This window comes from Lynx canadensis, chromosome E2 (assembly GCF_007474595.2).
Source record: "Lynx canadensis isolate LIC74 chromosome E2, mLynCan4.pri.v2, whole genome shotgun sequence".
Taxonomy (NCBI): Eukaryota; Metazoa; Chordata; class Mammalia; order Carnivora; family Felidae; genus Lynx; species Lynx canadensis.
The window spans coordinates 18118418-18146275 of record NC_044317.1 but is presented as its reverse complement, the minus strand read 5'-3'; the positions used below and the strand labels follow the sequence as shown (position 1 = coordinate 18146275).

The 27858-nt window shown below is 45.3% G+C and overlaps 2 protein-coding genes and 1 pseudogene across 6 annotated transcripts in view; 1 reads left to right on the top strand and 2 right to left on the bottom strand.

The window, feature by feature from the left end:
- Window positions 1–15965, top strand: part of SLC7A6 (solute carrier family 7 member 6) — a 36513-nt gene extending 20548 nt beyond the window's left edge. For all 5 annotated transcript variants that reach the window (XM_030298218.2, XM_030298221.1, XM_030298220.2 and 2 more), the window contains exons 3-10: window positions 2665–2790; window positions 4688–4832; window positions 5522–5645; window positions 5855–5958; window positions 9675–9771; window positions 12046–12195; window positions 12307–12490; window positions 12940–15965. In XM_030298218.2, the coding sequence (XP_030154078.1) occupies window positions 2665–2790; window positions 4688–4832; window positions 5522–5645; window positions 5855–5958; window positions 9675–9771; window positions 12046–12195; window positions 12307–12490; window positions 12940–13034 (1025 nt within the window). In that variant the 3' untranslated portion in view covers window positions 13035–15965. The remainder of the gene's footprint in view (window positions 1–2664; window positions 2791–4687; window positions 4833–5521; window positions 5646–5854; window positions 5959–9674; window positions 9772–12045; window positions 12196–12306; window positions 12491–12939) is intronic.
- An 802-nt stretch (window positions 15966–16767) lies between these two features.
- Window positions 16768–27772, bottom strand: SLC7A6OS (solute carrier family 7 member 6 opposite strand). The gene is given in 7 exon segments (XM_030297436.1): window positions 16768–17463; window positions 17466–17528; window positions 18598–18625; window positions 18627–18719; window positions 20967–21170; window positions 27164–27454; window positions 27578–27772. Coding segments are annotated over 7 exon segments (939 nt in total). The 3' UTR covers window positions 16768–17398.
- Window positions 24900–25698, bottom strand: LOC115502248 (annotated as a pseudogene).
- Window positions 27773–27858: the final 86 nt, after the last annotated feature.

The following is a 27858-nucleotide window of genomic DNA, read 5'->3' as shown; positions in this document are numbered from 1 at the left end:
CAGCTGTCATTCAGAAGGGGCTCTGAGGGGATTTCCACGAAGAGCTGCCTTCTTTCACTTATTGGCAGGAGTCATTGAATTGCATTATGTGCAATATTTACTTCTGTGCTGAGAGGATCAAGCCAGGGGGGAGATTTGTAGCAGGATGGAGGGAAGGAGAAGGAACAGGAGTGAGAGGGAGTGCCTGTTAGTGGGGCTGTGGAGTATGTCTTCTTTTCTCCCCCATCTTGCAGCCACATCTTGGTGCTGTAAGGCACAAGCACGGTGAGCACAGCTAGGGCATCGTGAGATAGTCTCTTTCTTTGTGTGTATGTCCGTCTTTTTGTCTGTCACTCTTTTTGTCCCTTCTCTCTGTCTCTCTTGGTCTGTCTCTTATCTCTCTCTCCCCTGTCTTCTGTGTATTTCTGCACCTTTCTCTGTTAGTCTTTTTCTCACAAGCTGCACACCCTCTCACCTCTGCTTCTTTTCATAGTTCTGTTTCCTTCCTCTGCTTTTTTGTGGTTTTTGTTTCTCTGTTACAAGGGCCTGTATGTACCTTCGACTTGCTGTGTCTCCCAACTCTGCTACTGTTAGATAGATTCCATTTCTTGCTGCCCCACTCTGTGTTCCTGGGAAAGACAATTGAATAGGTTCACCTTGGGTGATCAGCTGTGATAGGTGAGGGGGGGGAGCAATTCCCAAGAAGGAGCCTGGCAGATACCTCAAAATATGCTTACTGTGTTGGATAGGGGTCTGTGGATTACTGGTGGCTATTAACTTGGTAATCCTTATGCTAGCTGATCTAGGCTTAACCCCCACAGAGAACTTGGATTAGCAGGGCAGGTCCCTGGGAAGACCTGCCAGCAGCATGCATTCCTTTGGCCTTCCCTCCTCTTTGACCATTGCCTTCCTCCATCCCCCGTATGACTAACTAGTGAGCACCTGTATCATTTGCCAGAGTACTGAGTGAAAGGTCTTTAAGGGCTATGGAGTCTGTTTAGCCACCATGTTTATTTCCACAGGCTCTAGGCTTCCTCACATCTGAGTAGAGAAAAGTCAACTTTCTGACAATTGCCTGACTCTAGGGAATTGGTGATTAAGTGAAAGTCATCACCATCTTTTTTTTTAATGTTTATTTTTGAGAGAGAGAGAGAGTGTGTGTGGGTGCGTGCAAGTGCAAGTGGGGAGGGGCAGAGAGAGAGAATTTCAACTGGGTCCGCACTTTCAGTGGGGAGCCTGACATGGGGCTTGAACTGATGAACCTCAAAGACCATGACCTGAGCTGAAATCAAGAGTTGGATGCTCAACTGACTGAGCCACCCAGACACTCCAAAGTTCATCAACATCTTGATTCCAACCAGAGTTTATCAGTTCCCCTCTTTGCTTGGCAATAAGCTTAAGAAAACAATATGCTTTTGTTTCCCCCTAATAGTTGTGGTCTTCTATGGGCACATGCCCAAGGGGAAGACCTTCATGAGACAGATGTCCGTATGACCATAGCATGAGTTACTAAGCTGTGCTGTGAAGTGGGAATGCCATAGGGTTTAGGGAGAGAGAGCTCAGTGAGGGGCTGCCTGGTATATTTGGGGAAGGTTTTACAGAGGAGGTGGGGATTTAGCTAGATCTTGAAAGTGGGAGTTGTTGGCTGTGGCAGGAGGAGGAAGAAAGGACATTTCTTTTAAATGTATATATGGCACCAGTAAGAAGAGAGCCTGGCTGAAGGAGAGAGTGCAAAATGGGTAGGAGTAGGTGGAGGCAGCCTGGAGGATGAACCCAAAAGATTTTGTAATAATGTTTGAGGTTCACATAAAAGTTCTATTGTTGGAGGCTTAGAGCAGTACTTAGCAGTGTCACTGTGGAGCCTCTTGTATTCTGTTCTTGTGTCTTCCTGGTGGGTCAGAGCAGTCCCTGTTTAGCAACAGTAAGGTGCTGGGACACTCTGCATAGGGCCTGGATATCACTGATGTCCACGAAGAGCTGGAACGTAAAGCCAGTAGTGCAGACAGGAGCCTAGAGAATGTCCAAGCAAGCTTCGTTTTGCGTGGGCCTCACTGAGAATCAGGAGGTTTGGATAGAAATGGAGGGGGTGGATGGGGAGGGGGTCCTTGTAAGCTTAGGAATGGTGGTTAGCCTTATCTATAAAATGGGAATAGGAACACCTGTATTTTAAGGTTGTGAGAATTAATCGAGAGGATGCATGTGGAATTGTCAGGTACATAACAGGCTTTTAAAAATATATACTTACATGCAAAACATTGTCTCTCTAATTCCTAGGTGACTTGCCACTTGTATTTAAATTCACCTCATTTATTGATGGACCTCTCTTGTCCCCACTTTCTAATGTGGCCATGGAAATGTTTTGTGCCTTGGGTGGCTTGGAACCTTGGGAGTCTGAGTGGGGAAGGGTGGGTGAAATCCATTATTTCTGGGCCTGGGGGCAATTTCCAAAAATGATTCTGGCTGTCAGAATTAATGTATATGTGTTAATGCATGCCTTTGTATCTTAACTTGTCAACAGTGATGGGCAGATTGTGGATGTCCCTCCATTTGCCTGTTCTTGTGGTTCTGACTCGATCATTGGCCCCTTTGGTTTTAGTTAGGGCAGAAGTGATGCTCTCTAAGGAGAGGTTGGGTCACTGTGCCCTCAGCTCAAGCCTGCCAGTGATTTTATGTTTTTCCTTCTAGGTCTGCTGACATTTGTCAACTGTGCCTATGTCAAGTGGGGCACACGTGTGCAGGACACGTTCACTTATGCCAAGGTCTTAGCGCTCATTGCCATCATTGTCATGGGCCTCGTTAAACTGTGCCAGGGTAAGATGGGCCTGGGCTTGGAAGGAGGGTGAATGACTCCAGGAATTTGTGTGGATTTCCTGAGGAGGACATGGGAAATCTTGGCTTAACTGATCAGCTCATTCTATGTATATCCTAGACTGTCATTGAGAGTAAGACATCTGTTCCTGGGCTCCTTGGACCAGGCTGGCTTGGCCAACTGAACATGAGTCAGTCCCTCTCTCAGGGCTGTTTTCCCTTTGTGGAGGCTGGGAACATTGCAAGAAGGCAGCTGAGAGCCTAGGAATTCTTGAAACCTGGGTCGTGTGTAATTGGGTCATAAATGTAGTTGATGGGGATAGAGTGAGCCCTGCTATGGCCCTGTTTTTGGTCTGTGACTGCCAGGCAGCAAGTAGGAAGACTTGGCCCTCCTTGAGAGGAGTGGGAAGGTGTGCATAGAAGGTGGATGGAATGTAGAAATGAGTGGTTATTTTGGAGTCTTTACTTTTTGCTTTTATTTAGCATTTGAACCCAAAGTCAGCTCTCAGCAAAATATTAAAATAGTATGAAGCACTGGCTTTCCTACATGTTGGCTTTAGAAAGCTTTTCCTTCCTGAATCAGAGTAAACTAGCAGGGAGGGTAAAAGGCCTCATGAGGTCTCCTGAGCTCTTAGGGAAGTCCTGTGGTGTCTTTGGCCAAGGATATCTCAATCACTTACTTAGCAACCCAGTTCTATATTGTCTGTCTCTAAACTCAGCTGTGTTTACATTTACCAGGGAGAGGTGAGACCCCCTTCTCAGATCTATTGGTTTTGGAATTCAGAAAGTTCTGTTTTCAAGTGCCTTCGGTGATTCTGGTCCAGTACCTTGGCATATGTGCCAAGTTAGTACAGCCAGCCATCTGGATGTCCCTGGAGTCTCAGGAACATCTCAGGTCAAATTGGGTAGCTGAATTAGCCTCCTACCAAGATCTGTGCCTTAGGAAACCACTGCTGTGAATGATGACTGACACCTCTTGGGCATGAAAACCCCTATTTTCCCTTCTCTTGCTGCACACCCATCCCTTTTTGATACATTGAAGGAATAGGTCTGCTTTTTGCAGGGGATTACAGCAGGCTTCCTTAGAAGTATGGATCTTGGAAGAAAAAAAAAAAAAGTATGGATCTTGTTTAAAAAACCTCCAGTGTGTCTAGAAGGTCTCTCTTCTGGGCAACTGGGTGCTGCTCCCTTGGCTTTCAACTGTGCGGGCTCCAGATGCCTCCAAGGAGAACAACAGGTGCCTAGGCTGGCTCTCCACGGGTGGAAGTGGCTTAGGCCTACCCCAGGCGCAGTGAGAGATAAGAAGACCCCAGTTCCTACATAGCCTGTGATTTCCTGCTGCATGCAACCGCAGCCCCTGCAATTAGAGCAACAGAGTTCCCTCCATGAGAATGAGAAAACTGTTTGACCACATTGTGCAGTGGTCTTGGCCAAAAGAGATAGTTCCACAGGAAGGTCTAATTGTTAGTTAAAAATGTAAAACAGGGTTATTTCTAAAGATAGGAAGAACTCTGGCCTACCGTGAGGTCACTTGGAAATTCAGCAGAGCTTTGGAAAAGGTGTTATCACTTCAGAAGGCAGCCAGGAATGTTTTTGTTTTTCTGAGATTGTGTAATTTTGCTAAAGGAATATGAACTTTCTTGAGGGAGTGGGTGGGGTGATAAAGTACAGGGAGCTGGTGGTTGTTCTTTTGGTGTTAAATTATGTTTTTTTTCTTCCCTCTGCCCGCTTGCTTTTCCCTTCTTTTCTTGACCCTCCTCTTTTTTTCTCCCCTCTTCACTTCCTCTTTCTTACTGCCTCTCCCTCTTCTTCCTCTTCTCCCTATACCTTCCATCTCTCCCCTCCTTCTTCTTCTTCCTTCTCCCTGAACCCCTTCCCCTACCTGCCTTTGCCCCCACAGGACACTCTGAGCACTTTCAGGATGCCTTTGAGGGTTCCTCCTGGGACATGGGAGACCTCTCTCTCGCCCTCTACTCTGCCCTCTTCTCTTACTCAGGTTGGGACACCCTTAATTTTGTAACAGAAGAAATCAAAAACCCAGAAAGGTAACGGTGGGATCACACTCTTTCCCCCCAACTTGGCTGGAACTCCTGCTAATAGTGGGCACACTTGCCCTCCTCCCTCTCCTCCTTTCTCTTTCTCTCATTCCTTCTTCTTCTCCCTACTGCCCTTTTTCTAGCTTGGAGGAATTAGGGGGTAAGCTGGGAATGAGTGAAGGTGGGAAAGCCCCTGGCTCCTCACCCTCAGGTTTACACTGAAGGATCCCCAGGGTCCTTGCTCAAGGAGAGGTCCTTCAGTGGGCAGTAGCTGACCCAGCTGGGGCTAAGGTGTTAGAACCTCGTCTCTGGTGCTGACACTGAGGCCTGAGGAGCCAGGAGCTTACTCTGGGCAGCCAGTTCCCCAGCCTGACCTCCAGTCCCTGGAGGACACTGCTCCTCCTTCAGTGGGGTCCATTGGTCCTATTGTGGTGAGGATCAAATACTGATCCCCAGCTATACTCACAGAGAAGGGTTTCTCTCTCCCCCTCTCCTTCTCCCTCTCTCCCTCGATCTCTCTGTTTCTCCATGGAAAGGGCATGGGATTCATATCCATCTTTGACCATGTGGGGAAGAGGAGCCTGCCTCAAAGATTTAGAACCAGGGAACTGTTAAACTTCAGAAAAATCCTTGGGTTAACTCTTTTTGACTCCAAGGATAGTTGATTCTAGGTAGTCCTGTCTCACTTGTCCTGACAGAAATTTGCCCCTGGCCATTGGGATTTCTATGCCAATTGTGACGCTCATCTACATCCTGACCAATGTGGCCTATTACACAGTGCTGAGCATTTCAGATGTCCTTGACAGTGATGCTGTGGCTGTGGTGAGTACCCATTTGCTCATCACCTTTTCATACTGAATGGCTCAATCTTTCTTTCTGCAGCCATTCCAGTTCTGCAGGGTGGGATGATGGGTCTAGGTTAGAGGGTGGGTGGGCTGCTCAGTAGTGATGGCATTTGTCCCGATAGCATAGGTACAGGAGGCTTATGAAAGCCTGTCCTGTGCTGAGTGCCTTCTGTGCTCTGCCCTCAGACATTTGCTGACCAGACATTTGGCATGTTCAGCTGGACCATTCCTATTGCCGTTGCCCTGTCCTGCTTTGGGGGCCTCAATGCGTCTATCTTTGCTTCATCAAGGTACTGTGTTTCTGCCTTACCAATAACAGACTGCGGTATTTAATCCCCTCAGGCTCTAGGTGAGCCAGTAAGAGCCCTTCTTTCTCTTGGATATATAGGGTGTATGTGTGTGTAAGCTAACGTGCATGCATATGCTTGCCTTTGCGCAAACATCGTGTGCTTGAAGCTCACACTTCCATCTGAGATGAGGACAAACTGGTTAGAGGTAGAGCGGAGGAAGGTCGTAGCTTGGAGTAGTGATCCTGTCAGGGACTATACTCTAGGCTCCTAGAGTGGGTTATCTGCAGCCCCAGGATTCATTCCTTTAGAAGATTATTATTGAGCACTTGCTGTGTACCAGGTATTAGTACAGGATAACTCTGCCCCTCATTTCAAAAACACTAAGGCTGGCAGGTAGGCTCTTGCTCTCCTCTCTACATAGAGACTTATCTATAGGAGCATTTGTCTTTCCTCCTGTTTCAGAGAAAAGAGCAGTTCTGCTTTTCCAGGCTTACTCTGGGTTCTAGTACCACCCTCTTCTTTAGCATTTTGCTTCATCACTTGGCCCTTCTCTTTGGTGGATGTTCAGTTGGAGCCAGCTCTGCGCTTCTCTCATCTCTACTTAGTGAAATCACAAAACAACTTTTCTTATCTCCCTTCTTCCTTATGGACACACTTCTTGAGGGAATGGTATGCATTTTGACTGTCAGTCATTTTTCTAACCATTATACTTCGGCTTCTACTACCTAAAAAAATGTTCTTATTACCAGTGTACCTGTGTACATTGTGTACCAGTGACCTCCTTCTTAGCCTGCTTTTAGTCCTTATCCTACTGGATCCCCAAAGCAAGTGATGCTTACCACCCTCTACTTCTGAAACTATTCCTGTGACTCTGTGACTCTCTGATATCTGAGAGAAAGGCTTCTTTCCCGATTTCTCTTCCACTCACCTTATAAACGTTGCTGTCCCAGGACTGGGAGTGTAATAGATATTCAATAGATATTTTCTGCATGAACAGATAAGATGAACTAATAAAATAGTTTCATCCTGTTTATTTTTCTTACTAGTTTTGACACCCCAGTCCATGTACCTGGGGTCTCCCTAGGGTAACCAGAATAATAGAGAAATCAAAGTCTTGTAAAACAGTATGGTGTCATCTTCCCTTGCTTCAGCCTGGTGTGGCCAGGGTTGCACCAGATGTGACTCTTAACAAGTTACCCCACCCAGAGATGGTGTTTCCTATAGCCTTACCCTTACTGATTCCTAAGACATCCCAATTGGCTCTGTCAATCTTCTTCTTCTTTTTTTAATTCTTTAAATGTTTTTTTTTTTTATTTTTGAGAGAGAGAAGGAGTGAGAGAGACCGAGCATGAGAAGGGCAGGGGCAGAGAGACAGGGAGACACAGAATCTGAAGCAGGCTTCAGGCTCCCAAGCTGTCAGCACAGAGCCTGACACAGGGCTCAAACCCATGAACTGAGATCATGACCGGAGCCGAAGTCAGATGCTTAACCAACTGAGCCGCCCAGGCACCCACTCACCCTTCCTTCCTTCCTTCCTTCCTTCCTTCCTTCCTTCCTTCCTTCCTTCCTTCCTTCCTTCCTTCCTTCCTTCCTTCCTTCCTTCCATCTTTGAGAGAGCATGAGCAAGGAGGGGCAGAGAGAGAAGGAGAGAGAGAATCCCAAGCAGGCTCTGCGCTGTCAGTGCAGAGCCCCAGGTAGGGCTTGAACTCACAATCTGTGAGTTCAGAGATCATTACCTGAGTGGAAACCAAGAATTGGACACTTAATCGACTGAGCCACCAGACACCGCTCTTTTTTTTTTTTCATGTTTATTTACTTATTTTGGGAGAGAGAAAGCAAGAGAGAGAAAGAGAGCAGGGAAGGGGCAGAGAGAGGGAGAGAGAAGGAGAGAGAGAGAGAGAGAGAGAGAGAGAGAGAGAGAGAGAGAATCCCTAGCAGGCTCCACACTGTCAGCACAGTGCCTGATGTGGGGCTCAATCCCACAAACCTTGAGATCATGAACTGAGCTGAAATCAAGAGTCAGACACTTAACTGACTGAGCCACCTAGGTGCCCCAGCTCTGACAGTCTTCTTAAAATACTTATGTGGTAGGTGCCTTTTAACCTCATTCAGCTATATTGTGGCATTGACAGGATGGGGGTGGGGATAGGGGATGCAGAGAGTAAGGGTCTGCATATAAAGGGGACTGCAGTGATGTCAAGATAATGCACAATTGTTTCTGTCTTACCTTCTCACTTTTTCTTTATTACCTATGTAGTTGTCTTTGTCTTTGTACTAGACACCTTTGCTGCACCAGGACATTATCTCCCCTTCCAGCATCCCCTCTACCATATTTCTTCTCTACCTAGAACAAATTATTAACCTCGTGTGAGCCAACTCCCAATATCTTGCCCTATGACCCTTCCAGATGCTATCTTCAACTCCTGTGGCTCCACCTGGATGGCCCACAGGTATCTCAATGCACTCCACTTGTGCTTTGTCTCTAGTTGTGATGTTATGTGCTATCAGTTCTCCTTGTGTGGCCTCTTTATTTTTCCCTTGGTGTCTACCCTCTTCTTCCAACTCAAACATGTACATGCATGCACACACATATATACACACACACATGTAATGTATCACCAAATTTAGTTGAGGTTGTCACATATGTCTTGTTCTCTCCTAAACCAGGGTGTCTACCCTCATTCAGGCCTCTTCTCTTATGGGACAGTTGTCACAGATTGCTTTCTTGTGTGGCCTTCTCCCTATACCCTAGCCTCTCCCTCCTTTAGTTGGCTTCCATGATGCCCCCAGAGTCTCTGTGTCAAATCCTGTCAGGCCTTTACTTCAGAGCCACAGGTGACTCTCAGTGTTTGTTTAGACTCCACAGCATGGCCTGTGTGCAAGTTCTTTCCAGCTGTCTCCTCACACACCTTATCCTGGGACTGCAGGCATTCTAGTACCAACCTTCAAGGAGGCCACCCTCTTTCACTCCTCCAAGCTTCTTTTGCCTTTGCCTATGCTGTTTCCCACCTACCCACTCACCTTCTGGCAAACTCCAACTCTTCTTCCCAGCCCAGATATGGTTATCTCTTGTAAGGTTTTTTATTCCCCCAGCCCACCCAAGCCTGGTGAATGCCATGTGCTCCATGATGATGCTGTACACCCTGGTCTGTGGTTCATTTCTCTGCTGCTCTGTTTCTCAATCAGTAGGGCTCTTTGAGGACAGAGAGGAAGCCTGAGTTGTCTCTTTGAGCCCCAGGCTTGTCCTGTCCTATCATATATCAGGAGTTCGGGGAAGATAGAGAGAGAGAGCCGGCTGCCCTTCTTTAAACAGCCATTGTATTAAGCATGAAATTTGTGGGGTGATAGAGTGGAGGTACCCTTGGTGGAATGGATCGGAGTGCCAGTGAGTGATGGGAGGGGGAGGCATTCATTGGGTGATTGGTGGGTTTTATAGCTGAGGGGCTGGCAGCTGTCCATGGCCAACAGTGAGGTAGGACGTGCCTGGATAATGTTGAAGTACCGTACCCATGGTTGGAGGTTGGAAACATCTGTGGGTAAAGTTGGGGTGAGGGTGAGGGTGAGGGTAGGTTGGGTTGGGCATGCGTAGAGAGCATGTGATGCTCCTGAGACACTGCCTCCTGCTTTTTTCTGGAGCTCTGAGCCTAGTTTGTCTGAGGAGTATGGCTGCATGGCTAAGTGAAAGGATCATCCTGACACACTTCTTGTCCTTTTAGGTTGTTCTTCGTGGGCTCCCGTGAGGGCCACCTCCCAGATGTACTGTCCATGATCCACATTGAGCGTTTTACACCCATCCCTGCTTTATTGTTCAATGTAAGCTCTGCTGGGGCGGGTGTGGGGATTGTAGTCCCCTGCTGACATTATGAGAAGACTGGGTGGGAGGTATAGCAGCTTCTTACGACATTTCCCAAGCCAAAGGGCACCTGGGTGGCTTGGTCAGTTAAGATATTTTCCAAGCCTCTTAGTGTTTATTCTCTTTTCTTAAACTTTTTTAAAAATATAAAAGTAAAACAGGGCACCTAGGTGGCTCAGTTGGTTGAGCATCCGACTTCAGCTCAGGTCATGATCTCATAGTTCGTGAGTTCGGGCCCCACATTGGGCTCTGTGCGGACAGCTCAGAGCCTGGATTCTACTTCAGATTCCATGTCTCTCTCTCTCTCTCTGCCCCTCCCATGCTCACACTCTGTCTCTCTCTTTCTCTCTCAAAAATAAAAACACTTTAAAATTTTTTTTAAGTAAAACAATTATATTAGAGAAGGAAACAGTACAAAAGAATATAAAAATGAATTTGTAAAATTTATCTATCTTTTCTGTCAGTAGTTCTTTTCTTCTCCTTCTCCTCCTTTCTAGCTCCTTTTTTTTTTTTTTTTTTTAAATTTAATGAAAGCATATCTAGAAAAGCCAGTCCAGTTGTATACCAACTACCTAGGGGCCTCTATTCATACTATAGACATCATAGATTTATATACAGTAGATAGCAGTAAAGCATTTTATTCTAACAAAATCAGTAAATTATGAAAGTATTCTAACAAATGAGAAAAGACCTGAAGTAGGACTGCCATTTTCTCATTTGCACTAAGGTATTATATATATGAAGGCCAACAAAGGCCTTGAGAAACCTTACTCCAAGATTTGGTGGACAGTTTATTTATTTATTTATTTTTGTCATTTAGTTATTTTCTGGTTTCGTTACTTAAGTTTAAATTTTGGATTCATCTGGAATTTATAGTGTATGGAGTGAGCAGGGGGAATTCACTTAATTTTTTCTCAAATGGCTAGCCAGCCATACCAGTATCATTTATTAAATAATCCATTTATCCACAGTTTAAAATTATTCTCGTATAAAAATAATAGCTAATTTTTAGGGTGCTTCATATGTACCGAGTACAATTACATACCCCTTAAGTAGTATCATCAGCTCAACTTATCTTCTCCATTAACACCAACCTTCATTATTTAGCTTTGTACTGAATTTCTAAAAACTATTTTTTTTTAATGCTTATTTATTTTTGAGAGAGAAAGAGAGAGAGGGAATGTGTAGGGGAGGGGCAGAGAGAGAAGGGGACAGAACATCTGAAGTGGGCTCCCAACTGACAGCAGTGAGCCTAATGTGGAGCTCGAACTCATGAACCACGAGATCATGATTTGAGCTGAAGTCGGAGGCTCAACTGACTCTGCTACCCAGGCGCCCTGAATTTCTGAAATCTAAACAGGGACTAAGGATACTTCTATAGTTTTTTCTTACCCCCTGAAGTTTTCCTGGCAATTACATTTGTATTTCTCTTTATGAACTTCATTATTTTGTCAAAATAACATAAAATCTTCTCAGTATTTTTATTGGGATTGCATTGAATTTATAAATTTAGGGGAGATTTGACATCTTGTTTTTGAATCCTCTTTCACCCCACTTTTTTCAATACAGTCCCCTTTCTCTCCCCAGAATGGGCTCTTTTTGTTTTAAATCCTTTGTTGATAATAGGTGAAAAGATTAAATGGGGAAACTCCATATTTTTGAAGTTTAAGTAAATCTGACCTTTCCCAGGACTCTAGTCCCTGATTCTGTCTTCTAGGACTTTTTTGTTCCAGAGGGCAAATTCTGTCATACCTGTTTTATCAGGGGTATAGATCCATTTTGCCAGTCTACATTTCTAAGACCCCAGGACAGTGAGTTGGTTCTGGAGGCATTTCCTCCATTTATAAGCCAGGTAGTTGGGACTCAGGAGTGATGGTCTCCAGAGGGCAGTGTGTTTCATGTTGAGGTTGATGCATCAAAGTGAGGAGGGCCTAAATATCTGCCATCAGAAGGGGAAAGGAGTCTGGCTTCTTATTGAAGTGCTTGCAAAAAAGAAGGGAGGCATTGTGTATAGGAAGAGCCAACAGAAGAGGGAGAGATGCCACCTTGAAGGTTAATGCAGAGAATTGACCTATCTGATGCCAAGGGGTCACTGAAAAGAACTGGAGGTAGCCTGGTAAGCTAAATCAGCAATGAACGGCAGATCTCGTATCGATTGCTGGGTGGTTGGAGTCTCCTGGGGTGGCCTGTTGGTGACAATGCCCACTCCTTCTTCCCATCCCCTCCTCCTCCAGTGTACCATGACACTCATCTACCTCACTGTGGAAGATGTTTTCCTGCTCATCAACTACTTCAGCTTTAGCTACTGGTTCTTCGTGGGCCTGTCTGTTGCTGGACAGCTCTATCTTCGCTGGAAGGAGCCTGAGCGGCTCCGGCCTCTGAAGGTCAGTGACTGTGGACAGACTAGGAGGGGTGGGCTATCTCCTGTAGGTGACTTCTCTGTACCCTGTTCCCGCATAGTGCTTTACCTCGTATCTCACCTCCCTCCATTTCAGCTGAGCCTGTTTTTTCCCATCGTGTTCTGCACATGCTCTGTGTTTCTGGTGATTGTGCCTCTATTCAGTGACACCATCAATTCCCTCATTGGCATCGGGATTGCCCTCTCCGGGGTTCCTGTCTATTTCGTGGGTGTTTATCTGCCAGAGTCCCAGAGGCCACTACTTATTCGGAATGTCCTGGGTAAGTTTCTTTGCCCATAACTCACTGCCTGTGTGTGTGTGTGTGTGTGTGTGTGTGTGTGTGTATGCGCGCGTGCACACACAGATGTGTGCAGAGGTGGGAGTGGTAGCTAAAAGCTTCCCCTATACTAGTGATGTACTGGAGACCACGTGACTTCTCAGTGACATGAGCACTTTAGTTCTAACTTTAGAGTCCTATTTTTGGGTTAAAACACTCCCTCCTGAAAGTGCAATCCATGTGGGGAGATGGGGAGTCATGCATCACTTTCTGGTTGGGCATGGAATGGAGGACAGTGAGGCTTATGGGGTTAAGAGGCAAAGCCTGGCACAGGATACCCAAGGGACAAGTGGGAGGGGGCCATAGATGTGCTTTAATCAACATTGTGGTGTTCTTATTGGGGTTGTAGCTAACCATCAGTTTGCTGAATTCTGTTCTCTATTTTCATTTAGCTGCTATCACCAAAGTCACCCAGCAGCTTTGCTTTTGTGTCCTGACCGAGCTTGATGTAGCTGAAGAGAAAAAGGCTGAAAGGAAAACTGACTAGAGGCCAGAGGTGATGTCCCTTGAGGCCTGGAAGACCAGCCACAGCCACCAAAGTCCAGATGACAAGACTGTACAGGCCCAACTCTCTTGTTCTAAAGGATCCTGTGGGCCACATTATGTAAGGGGGCTCAGGGCCAATGGCCTGCTTTGGTGGTCACTCTCATTGGGAGCAGACTCAGGGTCTGAGGCCAGCCTGAAGGTGGGAACTGTATAGAAAGTGGTGGTGGGAGGGCTTGGGGTCAGGGGAATAGTTGTTTAGTTTTGTTTCTGGTGAGTAGGTACAGCTTACCAAACACTTGGCAAGTTGCACTGGGGAAAAGGAAGTGCTAGGTTAATAGCTGTGGCTGGTGGTTCTGAATTTGATATTTGAGGTTTGAATCAGAAGTCTCTACAAAAGGGGCTGCTTTATGGCAAGTTTTCCTCTGACCAGGTCCAAGCATCTGACTGTAGAGGCCTAAAATGCTATCATTTCTTCCTGTGACTCAAAATCTTTCCCTGGAAAGACGGCTATATTCCATTATTTATTGATATTATTTAATCCAGAACCCCAGTTCTAGCAAAGCATTGGTGTTCATTCATCTACCGAATGCCATAGACTGATTGTGTTTAAAAATTCAAAGTTACTCCAAACTGAGTCCCTCTGCCCTTAGAGGTGTCTCTGTGTGGTGGTGGATCAGACTCAGACCACAGATTTTTTGGTTTTAGCACATTCTTCTGTTGAGTCTTAGCTGCAAAGGTGAACTTTAAAGATTTTTTTAAACTCATGTATCAATTACACGTTAGTCAATAGGTCACAGATTACAAGCACCTGGCTCAAATCAGCAAGGACAAATGAACAAATTCATGAGTCAGAAGTCTGGTAATACTGCTATTTTGAAGGATAATCCTTTATTTTACTTGAGACCTTAGGTCTTTGTTCTAGATGATAGAAGGTAAATTTCTGGGTTTCTGGTATGAACTTTAAGAGGACATGAACTGTTCTAGAATTCAAGTGGATTACCTGAATTCTCTCAGCTGTCAATGGCTTAGAGACCATCTCATGGACCCAAGCCACCAAATAGCTTGTTTCTTTCTGTAAGGGCCGGTGTGAGGGATGCTGTGCAGACCCACACAAGCCCACCTTGGTGCTAGAAGTGGTCATTTCCCTTTTCTGAAAACCTCACATCACGCTGCATGCTCCTCTTCTATCCCCGACACTGGGCTCTGTTTACACTCCGAGCTGTCTTGGTGTGGATCATCGGGATAGTGCATACCTGTCCTGTCTGCCTCCGCTTGCTGGAGGTTTGGTGGGCCTGCAGTCTCAGGAAGAGCTTGGTACTTGTGTGGACCTCTATTTTCTCCCTGTGGAGATAGTGAAGACTTAGGGGGGAAAAAGCTGCTTCATCCTCAAATCTGGCTCCTCAGCAGACTGCGTGATTGGAAGCAACTAATTCTGGTGCTCAGGCTGTGCTTAGCATCCAGGTCAGGCCAGAGCAGATTTGGCCTAATGGATGTTCGTTCCCTCATGGACAGCCATGGTTGCGGTGGACTGTACATCTGTCCTGTGATGTGTCCAGACACTGTCATCCTGGGTCCAGAGGAACCTGCAGACTTGGCTTATCCCCTGCCTGGACTTCTTATCCTTTGGTTTTAGAATTGGTCAATTGTAAAGACAAGAATGAGGCAATCTCCCTTCCTGATCATTCTTTTCCACCAAATGGCCCCAGTCGCAGTCAGGGGAATGGCCTTGGTCATACTTGCTCAATAAAGACAATCAGGGGAGCATGAGCACAGCTGTCTTCGGTTCAGGGCATGCATGGATGAGAAAATGAGAGGACATTCCTACTGTCATGGGTTGGGGCAATAGGGAGTCTGTGCAAAGGCTGACTTGCCTAGACTGTGTAAACTTGACTCCTGTCTGAGGCAAGATGGCACTTTTCCCAGGGATCCTCTGGAGCTAATCATTGAAGTGGTGTGTGCTTGTCTTGAGGATCCCTGACCAAGGTTTAGCTTTCTCCACTGAAGTAAATGACCAGCTAGTCCCAAGAACTTGCTGCCCCCCACTGGCTCCTGGGGAAGCATGGGCCTCACAACCCTAAGTGACCCCATACAAGCTTAGTGAGCCATGTCATCCCCCTCATTACTGGATGGCACCTGCATTTTTCCCCTCTGTGCTGGATACAGACTTCACCCAAGAACCCATCTGTGGGAGGGAAGCCAGAGACTCCCTACAGCACTCAAGCTTTGTGGTGGAATTAAATTTCTGCAAGGTCTTTGTTGTTCATCTCCTTCAATCCTTCTCCTGGTGTGCTAATCCCTTTTGCAGTAGGCACAGTATGTGAGGTTGTCAGCCCTTTAATGTTGGCAAACCTTAATGAGTATAGAAACAGCAGTGAGCACATTATAATGGCACGGAGTAGTTTTTAAGCCTTTGTTTCTATGCCTACAGGAGACTAAGATGACTAGTATTACACATGTAAATTGCTGCCTGTTACTTACAGCACTGAATTGTACCTTTGTGGATAGTTAGGATGGTAAACTAACATTTTGTTGGTTTTGTAGCCACAAGAGTACATATGGAATTTAATCACTTTGGCAGGTTTAACATAAATCTAGGAATATAGGAAAGACCTACAAAATGAACATAAAGTGAAAGAATGGGTGGAGGCAGGTTAGAAAAAGAGAGATACTTAAGAAATTATAAAAGATGTGGGTAGAAGACATCCCTGTGCAACTCATCTTTCCATGTGATGGGTGTTCGTGCCACAGGGCAAGAAGGCACATTTTGAATCAAAATTCCTGTGTATTATTTTCCTAGACCTGTACTATCTGGTACAGTTAACTATTAGGCACATATAGCTAATTAAATTTAAAAATATTGATTCCTCAGTTGCACTAATCATAAATTTTAAGAGCTGAGCCACATATGGCTAGTGGCTACTATTGTACAGTACAGATATAGAACATAATTATTGTGCATGAAGTTCTATGGGACAGTGTTCTCTTAGAAGAATAAATGCCAACTCAGAGCAAAGATGTGTGGTATGGAATGAAGTAGGGACAGAGTTTGCTTATAGGGAGTCCAAGTTCCGTTAATCACTTTTAGTGAGTACTGTGCATAGTTTAACATTTCTCATTGGAAAGCTAAGTTCAGGATATGCTTTCTTTTCCGCACTTGCCTGAAGTCCTTAGTGTCTAAGGTCAATCCTGAAAGCTGTCTCACTAACCACTTCCCCCCTGCCCATTTTGGTCGAGGGTGGGGATAGGAGATAGGAGGTACAGTGGGAAAACATGTAAAGCCATTCAGATTTAAAAGGGTTTTTGAGGAGGGACAGCGGGGTGGCTCAGTTGGTCAAGCATCTGACTTCAGTTTAGGTCATAATCTCATCGTTAGTGAGTTCCAGCCCTGCGTCTGGCTCTGTGATGACAGCTTGCAGCCTGGAGCCTGCTTTGGATTCTGTGTCTCCCCCTCTCTCTGGCCATCCTCCACTCACCCTATGCCTCTCTCTCTCTCAAAAATGAATAAAAATTTAAAAAATATTAAAAAAAAAGGTTTTGAGGAGTGTCTGGGTGGCTCAGTCCATTGAGCATCCAACTTTTGATTTTGGCTAAGATCATGATCCTAGGGTTGTGGGATCAAGCCCGCATTGAGCTCTGCGCTGATTGTGGAGCCTGCTGAAGTTTCTCTCTCTTCCTCTCCTACTCACTCTCTCTAAAAAAAATAAAAACTAAAAAGGTTTCAAGGAATGACTTGCTCCCATTTTTAAAGTTAGTTTTTATTAAACATAGAGTATCACATTCATACATATCCTGTTCTTTCTGGCACCACTGCCAAAGGAAGACAGCAGTCTTTACAACCATTATCAGAGTCAGGAAACAGGGTGGTAGAGACAGCTGTTAACTTAAAAACCTCTCATAGCTCAAGCAGATTCTACTTCCATCTCTATGGCCACAACTATCCAGTCTTTGCTGCTATAAGGGACCAACTACAGCCCTTCTAGATTCCATCAAAAGAAAGGCTTTTCCTGGAGGCAGGTGGCCGGGTGGTATGAGAAAGCTAAATCTTAGTGTTGAGGAAACAGGAGGCTCTCCTCCACTTACTGGCCTTAGTGTAGGAGTAGAATGGGAAAATCCCCAGGCCAGGAAGCATCATTTTACAGCATTTTCCCCCCAGACTATAGAGTCACTTTTGATTGAGGCAAAGGGGCCCTTACTGTTACTGAAAAAGACACACTCCTTTAGCACAGGTTTTCACTGGTAGGAGGGTGCTGTTGGACATGGGTTTTCCCTTCTACTTGTTAAGCTAAGAAACCCAAGGATGTTACTAGGGTGGCTGAAGCTGCAGTTAGAGCCCTCAAGGGCCTGGGATAGAATCTCATGGGATCATCAGTCTGAATCCAGGTCATGGGGACTATCATAGCCAAACTCCTTCTGCACATCCAAAGGGTATTGCTCCACATCTGTGGTCTGCTGTTGCCTCTTTCCTCTTCACTGAAGCTGTCGTATTCATCAGAGCCTAGAATGATAAAAGAAATGGGCTGTTTGAGTTTCTAGGTGGCCACGACAACCCTTTACCATCTCAAGAAGGTCTGGGTTTTTTGTTCTCTATTCTAAAATACTTGCTTAGTGAAGAGAATTTTGAATTTAAAAAAGCAGGGAGGGCACCTGGGTGGTTTTAGTCAGTTGAGCATCCTACTTTGGCTCAGTTCATGATCTCACGGTTTGTGAATTCGAGCCCCTTTGTTTCTCTGTCCCCTTCCCCTGCCCTGCTTGTGCTCTCTCTCTCAAAATAAACAAAAAAAAAGGCAATCCTATTTCTCTACCACCTAAACCAAGTCCCTCAACACTGGAATATTTTTTCAATTTCTCCCCCTAAGTATGGATTTTTTTTTGTTGTTGTTATAATAGTTGTAGTCATCTGTAAATATAGTTTCATGTCTGCCCCTTTCAACATATCACAGGCACTTCCCCAAAAGAATATTCCATAGTTTAATTGTTCCTCCATTACAGAGACCAAGAAGTTCTTTTTGTTGGCACAAAGAACATAATCACTGAAGAACTTATCATCAGAGTATCTCTCTCCTTCTTCCTTCCCCAGGGTACCATGCCTGTGTTGCAGCTTCCTCCTCAAAAATGGTATAAACACAGCAACTTCTTTGAGAAGTTATATAACTGATTTGTCAAAATCCTAGCTCTGCTCCTACTGGCAAACCTCTCCAATACTTTCCTGACTGAGCGAGAGAAGAGACACTGAGATAGATGTTTCCCTTAATCCCATCACTAAAGTTAGTGCAATACTGTTCTGGAGACAGGATGAGGCCTCAGTGAGCCATTAACTATGTCCCCAAGACCCACAGACAGGCCATGAAAGAACCAAGGGTTCAAACCCAGCCCTGACTGACATTAAAACCCCAGTAGGCCCCCTGGAAACACTGGTCTTTGGGGTTCTTAGAGCTCCAATGGCTTGTGGGTGAGCTGCTGGGAATGGTAGGGAAGGAAAGCCAGTTAAGATGTAAGTGAACCGTGCTCACACCTCAGTCTTAGATGCCACCAGTCCCTTCCCATCCACACTGCCACCCATGTACCTCTGGAATCTTCATCTCCATCACTGTTTCTCCTCCTCTGGGTACTCATTGCGCCAGTTACTCTCACTATTCTCATCATCATCATCTTCATAAATGTCTTCTGGTTGCTGGTCATCATTCACCTGCACATCTCAACACAATCATGAGTATAAATCAAAACCTCTAAGGTTGTAGGGGGGAAGCTATTAGCAGACCAACTTGGAGAGATCATTTAAGAGCACTGTGTGAAAGGGGCGCCTGGGTGACTTAGGTCAGTTAAGCGTCCAACTTCAGCTCAGGTCATGATCTTACGGTGAGTTCGAGCCCTGTGTCGGGCTTTGTGCTGACAGCTCAGAGCGTGGCTGCTTCAGATTCTATGTCTCCCTCTCTCTCTGCCCTTCCCCTGCTCATGCTCTGTCTTTCTCTGTCTCAAAAATAAATGAAAAAAAAAAAAAACATTAAAAAAATTAAGAGCGCTGTGTGAAAATGAGGCAGCCTAGGAGCTGCTTTGATCTGCTGCACAAGAGGCTATAGTAACCTTAGGCTACAAGATAGTGACAACAGCCCTATTCCCCACTCAGAGTCCAGCTCCAGGCATTACGATCCTGATAGGATGAACTCCACCAGAAGGGAACACACCAGGCTGGGGAGAGAGACAGCTCTGAGCAGGTGATGGCAGTGGTCTTCAAACTTTAGGATAGCCAGGTGGGAGAGGGATTAAATGGATTATGGGTGATGCCAAAAATCAGAACCAAAACTTGAGTGTAAGGGCAGAAGAGGGGCTATTGCAATGGTCCAGGGTGGGTTCATGACTGTGAGAGTATGGGTTGCAGTGTAGGTATGGGATAAATATGCCTTTCACCATTTTAGAATTTGTTTTAAGAAATAATGATGTCTGGAGCGCCTGAATGGCTCAGTTGGTTATGTGTCCGACTCTTGATATTGGCTCAGGTCATGATCTCATGGTTGTGAGATCAAGCCCTACATCAGGCTCTGTACTGAGTATGGAGCTTTCTTGGGATTCTCTCTCTGCCTCTCCCCTGCTTGCACATTCTCACTCTCTCAAAATAAACAAACAATATCAACAAAAGAGTTGGATTGCCTGGGTGGCTTTGTTGAGTATCCAACTTTAGCTCAGGTCTTGATCTCATGGTGCATGATCTCATGGGCTTGATGCTGTCAGTGCAGAGCCTGCTTTGAATCCTCTGTCCCCACCCTTTCTGCCCCTCCCCCGCTGGTGGAAAAAATAATAAGGATGTCAGGAGCACCTGGGTGGCTCAGTAAGAGACTGACTCTTGATTTTGGTTCAGGTCAAGATCCTGCGGTTCATGAGATCAAGCCCCATGGCAGGCTCTGTGTTGACTGTAAGGAGCCTGTGTGGGATTCTCTCTCTGCCCTCCCCTGCTCATGGGCAGGGGCACGCCCTCTATCTCTCATCTCAAGTAAACAAACTTGAAAAAAAACAAAACAGAATAATGATGTCAAGGGGCGTCTGGCTGGCTTCAATCAGCAGAGAGCCCACTCCTGATCTTGGGGTCATGAGTGTGAGCCCCACCGATGGATGTAGAGCTCACTAAAGAAAATTAAAGTAAAAGGAGGTCAGGATGTTAGTTCTTCTTCTTCTTTTATAAAAAAGAATTTTTTTTTTAACATTTATTTATTTTTGAAAGAACCGAGAGACAGAGAGTGAGCGGGGGAGGAGGAGGATGAAGAGAGGACATAAGGAGGAGGAGGATGAGGGATGAGAGGCAGGGAGATGTTATAGGTGATGAGAGCTCAGTTGCAGCGTTCGGGCCTATTGCGCTTAGCGTCGCTCTACTCCTCTCTTCTCTCGGCTCTTCTCTCTCTCTCGCTCTCTTCGCTATCCCCCTCCTCTGCCTCATGCTCCATACTCTTAAGTTGTCAGCACAGAGCCTGATGCAGGGCTCGAACCCACGAACTGTGAGATCATGACCTGAGCCAAAGTCGACGCTTAACTGACTGAGCCCGCCCAGGTTGCCCCAGTATGTTAGCTTTCTTAATCCAAGGATCCCCCCCTTTTAAGATATAATTTTAAAAAAAGCTTTATTACCATTCATGTTTAAGAATTTTCTGGTTTATTTTCTCTTTAGAGTCCCCATGTTTTCCCCAAGGGTGGATGGTATAAATGTTAAACAATGAGATTGCAAACCTTATAAAAGATGTATTAAGAGCAAACATTATCAGTGTAGACCGTCATTCCCAAAATTTCTTGCACTAAAACCCAGGTTCCCAGGAGCATGTAGAATAAATGTTTCCATTTAAGCAGAACAAGAAGAGGTAGAACAACCTTGAACCAGTGGATGCAAAGCATCCTGACCAGAGAATTGCTTAGGCTACCTCATGCCCCTCATCCTCATGGGTCCCCTTACCAGCTCCCACTCCTGGCTATAGGGCTGCACGGAGAGGATGTTCTCAATCCATCCTGGAGTGGCCATCTCCAATTAGTAAATGTCATATACATAGTCATCCTTCTGTTCCTCCTGGTGCCCAATTCTTGGTCCATCCTCAGATACAGCCAACCGCTCACGGATCAACTCTATAGAATTGCAGAGGATCACAGTCTGGGTCAAGATCTATAAAGAAATCAAGAGATAATACATACATGAATCTAAACTATCGATGTTCCAAAGGAGGGAAAAAATCTAAGATTTGAGTGAAAGAAGCCTCTCTATAGTTGTCTATGTTAAATTCAAAGATTCTTATTCACATGTCCTACTAGTTTTCTTTCTTAATTAGCAATGAAATTAAAAACTCAATTATCTCTAAAAACTTAATGTGTAGTTTTTCTTTTGAAATAGACACTTATAGGCTCCTGTCCTTTTGTACTTGGCTGGACAGAAGAGAGCACATGGAAAGATGGCCTGAGAAGAGGGCCAGCAGAGCTGCCTGGTCTGTCCCCACGTCTTCTAAGCTCCTTCAGTATGATGTTCTCCCCTTAGGGATCTGCATTTTGTGTGGCCTCCTACAGGGGTCTAAAGGCATTCCTGGACTCATGACTACCACCACCTGGCTTGCCCACAATGATGTCCCACTTTCTTTTTTCAATATTTTTTAAGTTTCTTTTTTAAATGTTTACTTTAGAGAAAGGTGTGTGTGTGAGGCAGGGGGATGGACAGAGAGAGAGAGAGGGAGACAGTGGATCTGAAGCGGGCTCTGCATTGACAGCAGAGAGCCTGATGTGGGGCACAAACTCATGAACTGTGAGATCATGACCTGAGCCAAGTCAGACGCTTAAGTGACTGAGCCACCCAGGTGCCCTAATGATGTCCCTCCCACTTTTAATCACAAACCAGGAGTGAACTCCCCTATAATCCTACTGCTAGAAAGAATAGCTCAGGATAGATTGCCCCAGAATAGAACTGGCCCAGGGAAGAGGTACTCCAGGGCACAGGCTGTGTCATCCAGAGTAGCATAGGTCAATTTGCAAAACCCAGGGGGCATGCTACAAATGAACCCCTCTCAAAGGGTTCATCGGAGGAGGCTATGTAGCTCAAACCAGATACCATATTGGGAGGAATGTTGCATAGCTAAGGCAGATACAGGCAGACCAGACTTAGAAGATGAAGGGAATTAATTCTTTCTTGCTCCAAAGTCAAAAGGGAACTAGAGATGTCCACTTTTGTGCAGGCTGTTGACCAACCTCAAAACTGTTCACAAGCAAAGTTCTGGCTCCCATTTATAAGCCCCCCACCCTTAGTCCAGCAAAATCATGCAGGCCATTAAAATATTTACAAAGACTAGCAAACAGAAAAAATGCATACTCTGAAGACAATAAGCTGATTTATACTCTGAAGACAATAAGCTGATTTTACTCCAATTACCTTTGTGATGGGAGTAAAATAGGTGATTTTTTCCCCTTTTACTTTCCTGTATTTTTTCTTAAAAGAAAATTTTTTTTTTCAAATGTTTGTCTATTTTGAGAGAGACAGAGAGCACAAGCCAGGGAGGTGCAGAGAGAGGAGACACGAGATCCGAAGCAGGCTCCAGGCTCTGAGCAGTCAGCACAGAGCCTGCTGTGGGTCTCAAACCCAGGAACCGTGAGATCATGACCTGAGCTGAAGTTAGTCGTTTAAACCAACTGAGCCACCCAGGCCCCCTCCTATATTTTTTCAAAATTCCTATAAGGAACATCTATCATTTTATAAAGAAAAATTATTGTTTAGTCTAGTCTATGTTGGTATAAACATACATACTATCTTGCCAGTCTTCATGGTTATCACTTTAATGGTGCAGGCAGTTGTGTAGGTCATTTTGTCAGTTTTAGCCTATATCTACAATGCTGCAATGAATGTGTTTCCTGCATGTGAAAAATGGGGACTAAACCCTACCTCATAGGGTTTGCAATGAAGATTAAAGGAGTTAAATTAAAAGAAAACACAACAAGGACTTAGCATAGTACTTAATGCACAGTAATTACTTAGTAAACCAACAGTAGCTTTTGTTAAGAACCATAGCTGTTTGCTTCTGAATTATTTCCCTAGGATAAATCCTGGGGTTGAGATCACTAGATAAAATGAACTGAACTTTTTCACTTTATTTATTTATTTTTTATTTGTTTTTTTCAACGTTTATTTATTTTGGGACGAGAGAGACAGAGCATGAACGGGCGAGGGCAGAGAGAGAGGGAAACACAGAATCGGAAACAGGCTCCAGGCTCTGAGCCATCAGCCCAGAGCCCGACGCAGGGCTCGAACTCACGGACCGCGAGATCGTGACCTGGCTGAAGTCGGACGCTTACCGACTGCGCCACCCAGGCGCCCCTGAACTTTTTCCACTTTAAAAAAAATATATATAGGGGCGCCTGGGTGGCTCAGTTGGTTAAGCGTCCGACTTCGGCTTCAGGTCATGAGCTCGCGGTCTGTGAGTTCAAGCCCCACGTCGGGCTCTGTGCTGACAGCTCAGAGCCTGGAGCCTGTTTCAGATTCTGTGTCTCCCTCTCTCTCTGGCCCTCCCCCGTTCATGCTCTGTCTCAAAAATAAATAAACGTTAAAAAACAAAAAACAAACAAAAAAAAATATACACTGTATAAAAATATACACAAGTTTTTATTTTTATTTTTTAGAGAATGCAAGAGAGGGGGGAGAGGAGCAGAGAGAGAGAACAAGAGAATCTTAAGCAGTCTCCATGTTTAGCGCAGGGCCTGACCTGGGCTCTTCGGTTTGATCACATGACCCTGAAATACAAAAATCAGACCTGAGCCAAAATCAAGAATCAGAAGCTCTACCAACTGAGCCACCCAGATGCCCCAGAACTTTTCACTTTTTAAGATTTCCTATTAAATAGTACTTTATTTGCTTAAAATTTAAGTGGTGTCAAATTAATGAGAAATGTAAATGTGGCAAAAAATACTGTCACTACTTTTGTTAAATTTCTTTATATGTTTGGATGGCTTTAGAATCCCAACAATAAAATAAATTTAGGTAGGGGTGCCTGGGTGGCTCAGTCAGTTGAGTCTCTGACTTCGGTTCAGGTCATGTCACAGTTCATGGGTTCAAGCCCCACATCAGGCTTGCTCTGACAGTGCTCTGGATTCTCTGTCTCCTTCTTTCTCTGCCCCTCCCTGACTTGCACACATTACATGCATGCACACTTTCTCAAAAATAAAAACATTAAAAAAAATAAAAATAGGGGCGCCTGGTTGGCTCAGTCGGTTGAGCGTCTGACTTGGCTCAGGTCATGATCTCTCGGTTTGTGAGTTCGAGCCCCGTGCTGGGCTCTGTGCTGACAGCTCAGAGCTTGGAGCCTGCTTCAGATTGTCTCTCTCTCTCTGCCCCTCCCGCATTCACACTCTGTCTCTCTCTCTCCTTCAAAAATAAACATTAAAAAAAATAAAAAATAAAAAAATAAATGGAAGTAGTTTTAAATAGGTCCCAAGCTATTTTAGGATTGCTGATAAATAAAGCCATGCTGTTTTCCAAAAGCCTTGCATCAATTGTAAGCACTACAATTGTGTACCATTTAATCTAGCCTTGCCAGCAGTGCTATCAATTTTTCCCCTGCTAGTCTAGTAGACATAAAACCCAGTTTGCTTTCAGTTAAATCCATTTTTAAAAAGATAATTACTATGGACAAGCATTTTTTTAAACCTGTGATTAATTCTACAACTGTGTTTTTGAATAGCTGTTTAAAAGACAATCCTGAGGGCGGTTAAGCGTCTGGATTTTGGCTCAGGTCATGATCTCTTGGTCTGTGAGACTGAGCCCCCTGTTGGACTCTATACTCACAGCACAGAGCCTCCTTGGATTCTTTCTCCCTTTCTCTCTGCCCCTCCCCCACTTGCACTCCTCCCCTCTCTCCAAATAAATAAACATTAAAAAAATATTTATGGTACATATAAAAAAGACATGAGACATTTTGTTTTGTAATAAATAAGGCGGTGGCCAATTACTACTCCTTAGTAGCTCTTTTTTTGAGATAAGCTATCAAGTCTGTCCTTTTTCTCTGTCTTCTTAATGTCAGTGAAGATCATTTTTGTTCCAGGGATGTACTTTCTGGGATTATCTAAATACTCTATCAGTGTCACCTCTCCCCAGGGGTTCTTTGTTCTTGTTGGCATCTGTGTAAGAAAATCCAGGGGCCTGACCTATCTTGCACACACTGGACCATGGAGATCTGGCTCAGTCTTGTGTTTGCCTTGCCTCTCGTTTCGACAGTATGGCACGGGGCATTCTTTTGGACAAAAATCTTGCCTTTCTCAACGTCACCCATTTTTAAATTGCTTTCTTCACATGGAGACTGAAGATGCCCACTGGAAAGCCGGATGTCCCGCTCTCTGATATGCAAACATTTTTGATGTTTTTAGTTTTTATGCATTGTCGGGAAGTCTGTGTTCACATCCTTCATCAGCTTATATACTAGTTTTTCTTTAAAATTGAATGAGCTCTTTGGTTGATTCAATTCCACTGAATGTTGGTTACTTTTAAGCTATCTGACTTATAACTCATAAATCAGTTTTCAATTAGTTTTGGTAAAAGATGTGGCTGTCATCATCATGCACAAATTGTTATCCAAGTATACCAGCATCATGATGAAATATTTTTGCTTGATATATTTGGAATTAAAATTTCAGTTTTTAAACTTTAACTTTTAAAAGGAGTGAAGAGTGAAGTTTATTAAGTTTTTTTTAAGTATTTTGAGAGAGACAGAAAGAGAGTGCAAGCAGGGGAGGGACAGAGAGCAAGGGGGACAGAGGATCTGAAGCAGGTTCTATGCTGACAGCTGAGAGCCTGATGTGGGTGTCAAACTCACGAACCATGAGATCATGACCTGAGCCAAAGTGAGAGGCTTAACCAACTGGGCCACCCAGGCGCCCCAAGTTTTTTTTGTTAAATCAGTGGGGGGTGAACCTTTTAGTTTGAGAGTTTTCTATTTCTATAGTCTAAATACAGGTAGCCTTTGTTTTTTGGAACTGAAGTACAAAACAAATTTAGTAAATCTAACAATGGAAAGACCACTGGATTAAATGTGAAGAGACTTGCATTCTAGAGTTAAATCTGCCTCAAACTTGATTCGCTAGGGAGAACTAGTTTAACCTTCTGATGAGTTTTTCCATCGTTTTATCTTTACATTGCTCAAAACTCCAGTAATTACCCAGCTAAGGGTGAAGGCAATGTGTCCCTGAAAGCATCTTCAAGGGGCGCCTGGGTGGCTCAGTCGATTAAGCGACCGACTTCGGCTCAGGTCATGATCTCACGGTTTGTGAGTTTGAGCCCCGCGTCAGGCTCTGTGGTGGCAGCTCGGAGCCTGCTTTGGATCCTGTGTCTCCCTCTCTCTCTCCCCCACCCCCGCTCACACTTTGTCTCTGTCTCTCTCAAAATTAAATAAACATTAAAAAAATAATAAAAAAAAGTACCTTCAGGGTCGGAGTATCTGGGTGGCTCAGTCGGTTAAGTGTCCAACTCTTGATATCAGCTTAGGTCGTGATCTCGGGGTTCGTGGGTTTGAGCCCCACATAAAGTTCTATGCTGACACCTCAGAGCCTGGATGGAACCTGCTTTGGTTTCTGTGTCCCCTCTCTCTCTGCCCCTCCCCTGCTCCCGCTCTCTCTCAAAAATGAACAAAAATTAAAAGTATCTTCAGGATATCCTTTCCCAAATTCCTTATTATTCTCCCAGAGTTCACTGAGCTCCAGGCACACTGGTCTTGAAAACACCAAACTGCCTTTTCTTCACATATCCACAGTACTTTGCCATTCACCTCCTCCAAGTCCTCACTGAAATGTCATTTTCTGAGACCCTCTCTGTAATGGAACCAATCTTTTCCTGCCCCCCCTTCCCTGTACAGCCCTTATTAAATTTGTTTTCTGTTTCTCTCCTCTACCTGAACGTTAAGTCCTCAAAGCTATATCCACAGAACCTAAGAACAATGCCTGACACATAGTGGGCACTCAGTAAATACTGTTGAATGAATAACTTAATCTGTAAAAGGAGGTTATCTCGGCTGATAGATCATTCATTCATCAGTAAGGCGAAGCTGTGTGCCTCCTCTTGACTGTGTGCTAAGTGCCCAGACCCTGGCACTATCTGTCCGCGGGAAGGCCAGCGCTCTGCTCCCGGCGGCTACTCACTTTGGAGGAGACTGCGGCGGCGGCGGCGGCGGCGGTCTCTGGGTCTCCTTCCTCGTGGACTAGGTCGAACAGCTGGAAGCTTCCGTCCTCGGTGGCTTCTGGGTTTCCCGGCACGTCTTCGGACTCTAGGCTACCCGACGGAATTCCTGAGGATCGGCGGCTAGAAATCACCCTGTAGCGGCCCTCCTGTCGGATCTCCCGAGCCGAAGCGCGGAGTTCTCGGCGGATACGCTGCTGGCTGCCCCGGGAAGGGCGCAGGGCGGCTCGAACGAGCTCCTGGACTGGCTCCTCCTGGGAGGTGGTAGGGAAGAGCAGCCGGGGTAAGCAGGCGGCTCGTCAAGGGGTCAGGGATACAATTTCCCCCATTTGCGCCCTAAGATCCCCTTCAGACATCGGCTCCATCCCGCCCAATACCTGGGAGCGCACGGTGGCCACCAACTGGAAGACATTATTCTCTGGCCCTCTCTCCACATCCTCTGGAGGTGTCTTTTGGGCTACCGACTCGACGCCGCCCCTCCGCAGGCGCTTACAAGAGAGGACAAGAGCTTCGACAGCCTCTGCGCTACGCTTCCGCTTCACGCGAAGCACTGCAGTCCTCCCGGCCTCCATACTGGCTGTCGCGGAGGACTCTGGGAACCCGGGGGTACGACGGGAGAGCCTTTAAGTTCCGCTTCCGGGCCTCGCTCCCAGCATTC